The sequence below is a fragment of the Lepisosteus platostomus genome, chromosome 11 (assembly GCF_059453375.1).
Source record: "Lepisosteus platostomus isolate fLepPlt1 chromosome 11, fLepPlt1.hap1, whole genome shotgun sequence".
NCBI lineage: Eukaryota > Metazoa > Chordata > Actinopteri > Semionotiformes > Lepisosteidae > Lepisosteus > Lepisosteus platostomus.
In genome coordinates this window covers 8,602,611-8,612,916 of record NC_142621.1, presented here as the reverse complement: position 1 = coordinate 8,612,916, position 10,306 = coordinate 8,602,611, and the positions used below count along the sequence as shown (strand labels likewise).

The window sequence follows — 10,306 nt, the reverse complement described above, 5'->3', positions numbered from 1 at the left end:
CTGCAAGAACTATGTACTGTCAGGCACAATCAAATACCAAATTGAAAATGTCATTCCCACATCCAGACATACCCCCTCACCCATCCCGCACAGTCACACTACCCTTAAATTTTCTACCTAAGGACTTATGTTAAAAAGTCCCCCCAATGTTGCATTACTTAATGAAGGAGAAGTAGATGCTAATGGAGTTGAAAGCTCAGTGTGATACCCAGTGCTATCTAGTCAGCACCTCTCATTTCTCATTGGATTAATATCTAATTGTAAGTGATGTGGGGTGGCTGGGGAACTGGGTTCAATTTCTGGGGTGTTATCTGTGTGGAAATTATATGTTCTCCTCCTGTGTTCGTTTGGTTTTCATCTGTGTGCTCCGGTTTCCTCCCACAGTCCAAAGACCTACTGGTAGGATAATTGGCTTCTGGGAAATTTGGACCTGGTGTAAGTGTGTGTTTGTCCTACAATGGATTGGCGTCCTGTCCACAGTGTATCCTGCTTTGCGCCTGTTAATAGCTGGGCTGGGATAGTTCTCTGGCAACCCGGTATTAGACGAAGCATTTAGAAGAGGGATGTCACAAGCCAGCAGGCCAACTGAGTAGTTAGCCCCTATGCGGTGTCTTAGTTGTTGAAGATGAGCAGGTAAAAGGTAGGAGGAGAAGACTAAGAAGTCTCGTATCCGAAAGGGGCTAGGCTGTAGACGTGGTCGAAGACTAAATCTGAAGTTCAATTCCGAAAAGTCTAGAGAACTAACTTAGACAAGAGGGAGAGGTAAGGAGTTCCTAAAGGAGAGACCGATACCGATCAGTGAACAGAGGGTAACGCAGGTTTAAGTATTACGGGAGGTGGAAGGTGTGGTGATTAGTGAAGTGCTGTGGTTGGTTGATGGGTCAGAACGATGTGGTTTGCTAGAAGTGCACAGGGCTGGAGTGCAATGAGAGTGAGTATGTTTCCGCGTTGGAATCTGGTTAGTTGTGGGCGTGACAATGGATAGACGTGAGGGGTGGCAGAAAGTTTTCATGCATAACCCTAGTGGTTCAGTTCCCTAGACACCTCTGCTTCATCAGACAAATTACCTTTCCAGACATTGTCAAAGGACCTTTACCTCACACTAAATGAAAGGAAATCAAACAAATTCAACATTTCTCAGTTTGTGCTTATATCAAACTACTGTAATGGAGGAAGAAGACATTTTTTAGAGGAAACTGGATGAGGAGATGTGATCTCTGACATTGTATTTTGCTGAAACAGTTGAAAAGGAGAGGAACAATGGAATGGAACACAGTACAACATGTTTTCCAAACATTTGCAGTTATACATCTGCCAGACTGGAACATACCTATAATTAATAGTTCTGTACAAGCTTCCTTTCAGGATGTTATTCTGCATCTTGACCTATGCCAAATAGTAGCTATTGAAATGCTGAACAGAAAATGAACAAATGAAAGAGTCTCACGCTTCCTCAAAAACAAGAGTGTAGTCTGTAATTTAACTTTTAAGGTGTATATTAGTTCTTTATGATCACATATTAACACTTAGAACATCATAGACTGGTTAGGTAAAGACCAGAACCACAGTGGCTCATTGGGCTAGAACTTGTCCTGGTTTCGGGAGAGTTAAGTGGACTAGAAAGCACATGACTCTCATCTGGATAAGACACTGATCCATTGCAAGACATCATGGAGACTAAATGTGTTGTTTTGCCAGTATAATGAGTCTAATATCAGTTATTTATTACCAAGGAATTCACATTAATATGCTTTTTGGAATAACGTTCTAAAGCATTCATTTGTGTCATAGATTACACATTTACACTAAGGTGATATGAACCTTGTTTTAACCGAGACAATTAAGTTATTGATCACACCCCTACATCAAAGGAAGATTTGTAATCAATCTACTAATGTTTTATATCTATTTAGACAACTTTTGATAACATATTACTAGGCTGTTCGTGGACATTTGTAACAGATGTCTAAAACTTAAGTATTACCATTCTAAATCCACAAGTTCCAAAATGAATAATATTTTGATTAAACCATTGCAGCTTACAAGGAACACCACAAGTAGTCTAATTGGTCTAGAAAGACAACATTTTCAGTGTATGATGGCCTCAATAAGTATTTTGACAGTGAAGTCAAAATTGCTATTTTTGCTTTACGCTGTACTTATACAATATTGGGGATGAAAAGGTTAATATGAGGAAAAAGCACAGAATGTTATCTTTTATTTCTTGGTATTTCTGTGCTTATATGTTGTACCTGTTTTAGAAGAATATCATGTTTTGTGTTAATTCCCCCCATTGCAGGTGAGCATACATTGTAAGTATTGGGATAATTGGCTGTCAGGCGTTTCTTATGAGACAGGTGTTTCCTCTTGCTTTGATTGTGCATGTATATAAGAGCTGTGAATGTGTAGTAATGTGTAGCCTTTGCTCTTCCTTTTCTTGTCTGTCTTTGAAGTCAGTCAGCCTAAACCAACATGAAGACTAGAGAACTGTTTATGAAAGAAAAGACAAATTCAGTCAGAACCATAGCACAGAAACTGGGCATGGCAAAATCAACAATCTGGAATATCTTGAAAAAGAAAGAAACCACTGGAGTACTTAGCACTCCGTAAAGACCATGTTGGCCAAGGAAAACAACTGCAGTTGATGATAAAAAAAATATCGGAGCCGTGAAGAAAAACTCTAAAACAATTGTCGCTGAAATCACCAACAACCTCCCCAGGGCAGGGGTGAAGGTATCTCAATCTACTGTTAACAAAAGCTAGAATTATAAAGGCTAAACCACAAGATGCAAACCTCCCATTAGCACCAGTAATAGGAAGGCCAGATTGCAACTTGCTAAAACGTACAGACATGAGACAGTAGTGTTCTGGAACACAATGTTATGGACAGATTAAATAAAGATAAACCTCTACCGAAGTAATGGCAAGATGTAAGTGTGGAGAAAGGATCAAACTACAGATCCAAAGCACAGCACTTCACCTGTGGGCTTGGAACTGGCTCACTCATCTTTATTGATAATGTAACTAATGATTTATAGAAGCAGAAGTGTACTGAAACATTTTGTCTGCCTGTCTACAAGAAAATGCCTCCAGACTCATTGACCAGGTGCTCCATCATGCAACAAGACAATGACCCAAAACACACCACCACACAACATAACCAAGGAGTTCATCAGAGGGAAAAAAGTGGAAAGTCTTAGATTAACCAAGTGAATCTCCCGATTTAAATCCAATCGAGCGTTTCACTTGCTAAAAAGCAGACTGAAGTCAGAAACCTCCCCAGAACAAACAGCAAGTGAAAACAGCTGCAGCAGACGCTTGGTCAAACATTTCAGTGGAACTAACCAAGAGTGTCAGTGGGTCACAGGCTTGATGCAGAGATTTTGTGCAAAGGATTTGCAACCAAATACTAAGTTTTATACTACGTTAATTTACCTTAAGTTAATTTGACTCAATACTTACGCTGACCTAAAATGGGGTGTGGAACACAAAAAGTGGAATTGTTCTCTAACATTAAAACATATACAGTATGTGCAGAAATTCCCAGAAATAGAAGGTGACATTCTGTGCTTTTGCCTCATATTCATCTTTTCATCTCAAATCCGAATTGCTTGAGTAAATAGCAAAAATAGCAATTTTAACTTCACTGTCCCAATACTTATGGATGACACTTTAAATACATAGACTCTTCACACTCCCTGACAGTCAAGAGTAAATCAATAAATCCACAATGCTCAAGTATGAATACTCATGTTCAACAGTGTAAGCTGCAATATACTCAAGTATGAATAATTAAGTTCAAGAATCTAAATTGCAATATTTTTCAATTGTTTCTTTCTGTCAATTCATGAATATATATTTCTGGTGTTCGATTTTGAGATCTTTCACTCTCTTTCTGTATACATGTACTGTATACATATTATATATAACTGTGTAAATAGATGATCTCCATTAATAGATTCAAGAACAGGATTCAATACCAAATTCCAAGCGGCATTTTCTATATTCAGTAAAAAAACAAGAAATGTATTTAATGCGAGCACCATTAAAGTAACAATGGGTAACAAGGTAAAAAAACATTTATTTAAATACAAAATGACATAAATAACAAGTACAGTCAGTCTTCTAAAAAGTAGTTTTCAAATATATGGGATATCATTTAAATTTATTATGAACATATATCTTTACATATTTACAACATTCAATTTGTTACAACATTTATTTCAAGTCTGATCTCTGTACGCCAGAACAAAGTTCAGAAATTTGTAGTGACCCATTAATTGGGTTTATGTCTGCCTTTCCAGTATAACTGTCTCAAATCATTTGCTGGCAGCTTATTACTATACAGACTGAACAGCTTTCATGAACTAACCTGTTTTATTTCACACCTCCCTTGGGGAAGAACAAAAATGTTATTTCACTCTTATAGTGAAAGTCTCAAGTATGAGATTACAGTATATCCCCAGTTCACACTTTACAGTTTGGATTTTCTTTAAGAAAAAAGAACTCTTGTCAGTAGAAACACTCCTGAACAATACAACACAACACCAGTCTTAAAAACCAGTGCATCCATTTAAGCAGTTTCTCAGATGGCGCCATTTTCTTACATTCGATGTTTTCCAAATCCTGAAAAATACAGAGATGTTTATAGAAAATATTTCACAAGAGCTGGACGTTTTCTATATTAAGATTTTGTCTGCCTATTGTACAAATATCTAATAGTTAGAAACTGTGTATATTTACCTGACTTATAATAAGTCTAAATCAAGCTGTCATTGCTGCTTTTGTACGTCTGAGGATGGGGCTCTTCTGTGCTGCTGCAAAACACAAATTAGATACAACATCATTTACATGGAACACAACTGTAACTAAAAAGTTGCAAACACAGATGTCAGAAAGGATCAATAATTAGAGTTGATCTTACCTGTTTAATTCAAGCTGTTGGGCTGAAAAGGAACAAAAACAAAGTTTGTTAGAACCTTTTAAACAGCATCTGCAAAATGGCAATAACCATTAAAACCAATGTTTTTTATATCTAGTACTTTTTATACAGTATATGAAGTTATAATAAACTGTGTAATTAAACTGATTACTGACTGGATGACCTATTTTCATTGTAAATCAGCAATTGGCCTAATTTTAGTTGCATGAATGTTAAATACGTTTACAAAACAATTCATTGTCCTGGATTGGGAACAATGAATTCCTCTCACATTCATCAGACCTGGCTCTAATATTGCCAGTGGTTTGAAGTGGTTTTTGAAAATGATTGCTATGTTTACCTTTCCTCCGTAGGCGCTTCACAATCCAGGCAGCCAGTGACAGCCCACTCAGTGCAGAAACAGATCCAGCCACGCTTATAGCTGTATAGATGTGCAGTGACTGAGGCTGTTCTGTGAGCAAAAAGGGTCTTGGTTAGTGTCAGTCAAACCTCTGGGATTGAAATTCCTTTAGTTGCCAAACATTCTGAAAGTTAACAATAGGTATATATGTGCACTTTTTAAAATATGTACCATGACATGAGGGCATTTCTCCTGTCCAGTTGCCTGATGCTTCACATTTCAGCATTGCAGAGCCGTTAATAACCTGCTCGTCGCGGCAGTGAAAGAGGCAAACGGACATGTAAGCAAACTCCGCCTGTGGGTGCGAACAGTTCGTAAATATGCTTTCCTGCTCAGGCAGTGGGTCACATCTTACAGCTGTAACGAAAACAGAGAGATGGGTGTATTAAAGCTTCAGTCAATATTTATTTTCCATTTTGTTCGATTTTCCAACTTCGGGAAAATGAAATGTCAATTTAAGTGCCATTTCACAAAGCAGATATGTTGAGTAAGTGAAGAAAAGCATTCCGTAGCTCTAAAATCTGTTATTACTGTTAGCCAGATAATATATAAAACTGATTAAAATTAATTATGCAAGAGCATAATACTAATGAATATTTTTGTATTCATCATTTTTGCTCGTTATATTAGTTTGGATTTTTATAGTTGTTCTGTTCAAATAGAAACACATTTTGGCCAATATTTTTTCTTTTCTTCTCTAAAGAAACAGTGGAGATTGTCTTGATTCTCTCAGCCCAATAAGCAAATCAGATGTGTGGTTTTCTACCTGTGCACACAGGTGGCTGTGCAGTCCACTGTCCAGGGCTTGTACACTGTAGGCTGTCAGCCCCTTCCAGAACAAATCCTGGATCACAGCTGAACTGACAGGACGAGTTGTAGCCCAGACTGTCAGCAGGATCACTGCACACAACAGCTCCATGAGCCACTGTCCCTGGAGCTGCACATTTAATAGCTGACAGAGAAAGTATGAGAGAGAACATAGTTATTTATGTGCTGACCATATAGTTCACAACTCAAAATGCTCATTGCTTTATTAATCCTTTGTCAATCAATCACTTCCCTTTGAGCCAGAAATATTATGTTTGCAGTTTTAGTTAATGAGCAGAAGAATGAGGGGTCATGTTTAAAGAATAGCATAGGCATACAGTTTTCTCAACTCTAGTTATGGTTTGATTAAGGCAACTTGGATCATTACCTTCACAGCGCGGGGCCTCTGCTGTCCATTGTGTGGATGCAGTACACATGATTGTGGAGGAACCCTTTAACACGAACCCCTCCGCACAGCTGAACTGGCAGAGAGAGCTGTAGCTGAACTCCCCGTTCGGGTGAGAGCAGGTCATATTGCCGTTGCTGGGCTCTTCCAGTCTGCTGCACTGCACAGCTGTAATGATAAGAGACAAGGTTACAATGCAACAATGTGAAGCCATGACATTCTGTTTTTGTTTTCGGGAAATTGAAAAAACAAAAAACTTGTCAAAGTGAGATACCTTCACATTGTGGTTGACTGTCATTCCATTGTCCAGATGCTGTGCAGGCAAGTGTGTCTGAGCTAGTGAGCCTGTAGCCTTTCTCACAGGCAAACTCACAAGCACTCCCAAAGCTGAAATTGCCAAGAGGATGCACACAATTCATCGAGCCCTTTGAAGGGATCACTAGTGCACCACATTGAACAGCTGAAAAACAAGAGCAAGATGATTTAATAAATGGGGCATAGGCATTTATTGTGCAGAAAAATGGGGATTATCATTCGCTCTGATGAATGATCAATGATTTTACTGTTCTGTCACGTCATAAATTTAAGCAAACATTAATTATAGGAAAGTAAATCAATATATCAGTATCAAAATATCCATATTGTTGAGAAAACTGACAGCAATATTTGTAAATTACATACTTCACACTCAAATTTATATTAATTTATTTCAGCACCATTGTTATTGAAAGAAAACAGTCTGTATGGTGCAGGTTGGCAGGCAGGAGGGATAACATCAAGATTGTGAAGCTAACCTCTTAAAAAATACAGCCCCTTTATTAAGAATGTAAAATGAATATTCACGGAGACATACCTTCACAGACGGGTGGATCTGAGGACCACTGCTTGGAAGCAGTGCAGTGGATAGTTGTGGTAGCGTTTGGTCTATATCCATTTTCACAGCCAAATTCACAAGTTGATTTATAGAAGAACTTTCCAAAAGGTTGGGAGCAATTGATAAACCCATTGCTGGGACTCTGCACGCTGTCACAGGCAACAGCTGAAAGAACAGAATTTTTGAAAGCAGGAACATTATTGATATTATTCACGGGACTTTTGAAAGAGCGTTGCAAGAAACACAACACAACCTCACAATCAAAATTCAACACCTACCATGTTCGCATTTTTCTCCATAGAATCCATCATAGCATTTGCAGGTGTGGTTATTTATTGTTTCAATGCATTCCCCATTGGCACATGAAAAGGGCTGGCATGATGCTAGAAAACAATGAAAACAGTTTAGTTTCCTTAAGTCTCATTTCAGTGTATTTGCTTTAGTCACACACGAGCAATGCAGACCTTCACTTCTGTTTGAATGGCACTGCTCAGGCCGACTTCAATTTCAACATACCTGTATAGCACAAAGCAGTTTTGCGCCGTTTGCAGTCTTCATCATTCCATTTCCCCTCATCTTTCTCTCTTTTGATGTAGATTTCCACACAGTCCTCGGCAGTCTTCTTATTGTTGGGTTCTCCTTTGGCCCAGTTCTCAGCTTCTGTGGTAAGTGTCTTGTTGGTTCCAACCCAGGTCCAAACTCCCCCTCTTTTCCGAATCCCGATCCAGTAATATCTATTTTGCTTTGGCAGAACTTCATTCAAGTATTCAATTTCTGCCTTATTCTGGATGGCAACCATATCGGTGTAATGCGTTTGGCACCATTCCCTGGCACTGTTCCAATCCATAACTTCACTGGAGTAGTTGTAGGACCAGCTATCAACACATCCCCAGATGGAGAGCTCTAAAAACAAAAACAGCATGACAGTTTGAAGAAAAACAAGTGGCACAGTGATTATCAAGGTACATAATGGAGAGAAGTGGATCTTAAAAAAATTTACCCATTTTTAGGGTAAACATTTTCTTACCATGACATATTAAGCTCAAAAAGAACAAGGTAGTAAAAGCCTTGGGGGTCTCAAACTGCTGTTTCCCAGTAAGAAAATCCTGTAGAAAAATAAAAAGTAACCATTTAATGACATTCTGTAGAAAATGTGAAAACTGCTCTTAATAATCAAGTGTTTTGAAGTAGGTTCGTGCTTTAATTTGTGTGAATTAAAATGTAGACATAGTGAGCCTTTCTTTTTAATTACTTTATTTTGATAAAGTCTAATAAAATAATATTTATAATCTAATTATACATGTTACTGCTAGCTTCATAAGCTAAAATCAGAACTAACAAAGCTTCCCTGTGTAAAAATATAAATCCTCATTTTAACATAAAAACTTAATAAGAGAGAAGAAATCGATGGGAAAATGAATTAGTAGTAAGAAATGCAAATGCATTTTTCACATAATTGCCTTTCCCTTTTGCTTACCATGGTAAACTGGAAGGTCTGTTTGGTGGATCAGCGTTGCAGATCTTTTCGTGTCTTAATAGAAAATCAGCTAGTGTTCTTCACTGACATGCTGCAGGTATATATATGGTATGTTGACAGCAATTTCCACTGTTTCCCAGAAGTTTCTGTGATGCTGTAATGGTCAGCTTTGGAATTTCCCTCACAGGAAATTGTTTTCCCTCTGCTTGGATTCTTTACAAAGGCATTGTTATCTAGCACCGAGCAGAAGTGTTCATTTAGAAGACCAGTTGCAGAAGACAAGGAAATGCACTCAAGTTCTGTTCAGGAAACCCTGTTTAGCAGTTTTCTTGTCATAATAATCCCAGGAGAGCTCATGTGATTTCGTTTTTGACAGATAGATAAATAAGTAAATAGCAAATAATTTTAGAGAAAAATTGTCTTGAGCTAAAGATATTATTTCTTCATGCTAGCTAATGAAGTGAATATACAAGTAAAAATAGTGTAGCGGTCTTAGCCCAATTTATTTGTATATCTCTTTTGCATATGCTATACAGTGCCTTTCCAAACTATTGGGAAATGTTGTGTCCTTATAAAGACACATTTTTTCAAACTAGTGAAAATGAGTCTGCGCATGGTCCCATGACTGCTGAGAATTGTAAAGTAGTAGCAGACCAGACCTTTTTTCCCAATGTGAAGTCAGTTCCCTTAAAAGGAGCAGAGTGGTTCCATATCTCCATGGACCTTTGTGAGGTTTGCCACTTTAAACTAAATAGATTGAAACTAGAATCTTTTAATTCCATCTATAGTAGGGTCTCGACATTTGCAAGCACTCAGTGCAGTGAGCCATTCCCAAATTTGCATATAAACTAGTCCACCCCTATACCTTCACATAATGTGCCTTTTATGATAATTAAAGTACTAATGCATTGGATTCAAGTAAATTAAAATAACATTGATCAATTAAAACAGCCACAGTAATCACAAACCTATAGTAACCATGAATGTGGACGCCTGCACTTTCACTCCCAGACATTTCCCTACTCTGTGATGAGCACGCCCTATTGTAATGAAAATAAAACTGTCAGTAAGCTTGTAAAGTAGTCTCCAGCCTGTAATGCCTGATGCCATGGCCAAAGAACTATGAGCATTTGTTACTATACAAAAACAAGGTGATGTAGAGATGCAGATGCTCGATAGTGGGTACCTGGACAAGAGGCAGGGATGGGGCTCACTCACCAGCTAGATTCGTCTCATGATCCTGGTCTGTTGTGCCACTAATTTGAATGCTGCACTTAACTTTCTGCTTGGTTTCACCCCGCTCTGCTCTTCGTCTATCCAAGACCCAGTCAACAAAACCGAAACATCAATAAGAAAATCTGTGAATGTTAAATTTGCAGATGCTGAGACCCTATGGTATT

The 10,306-nt window shown here is 38.1% G+C and overlaps 1 protein-coding gene across 1 annotated transcript; it reads right to left on the bottom strand.

Annotated features, from left to right (window-relative positions):
• Nucleotides 1–4,061: 4,061 nt before the first annotated feature.
• On the bottom strand, nt 4,062–9,156 carry sele (selectin E). Its single transcript, XM_088598272.1, has 13 exons — nt 8,907–9,156; nt 8,457–8,535; nt 7,946–8,332; nt 7,708–7,812; nt 7,409–7,594; nt 6,830–7,015; nt 6,538–6,723; nt 6,109–6,294; nt 5,514–5,699; nt 5,283–5,393; nt 4,925–4,946; nt 4,744–4,817; nt 4,062–4,626 (listed from the first exon to the last, which is right to left on the bottom strand). The coding sequence occupies exons 1-12, from the start codon at nt 8,907–8,909 to the stop codon at nt 4,760–4,762; spliced, it is 1,695 nt and encodes a 564-aa protein (XP_088454398.1). The 5' UTR covers nt 8,910–9,156; the 3' UTR covers nt 4,062–4,626; nt 4,744–4,759.
• Nucleotides 9,157–10,306: the final 1,150 nt, after the last annotated feature.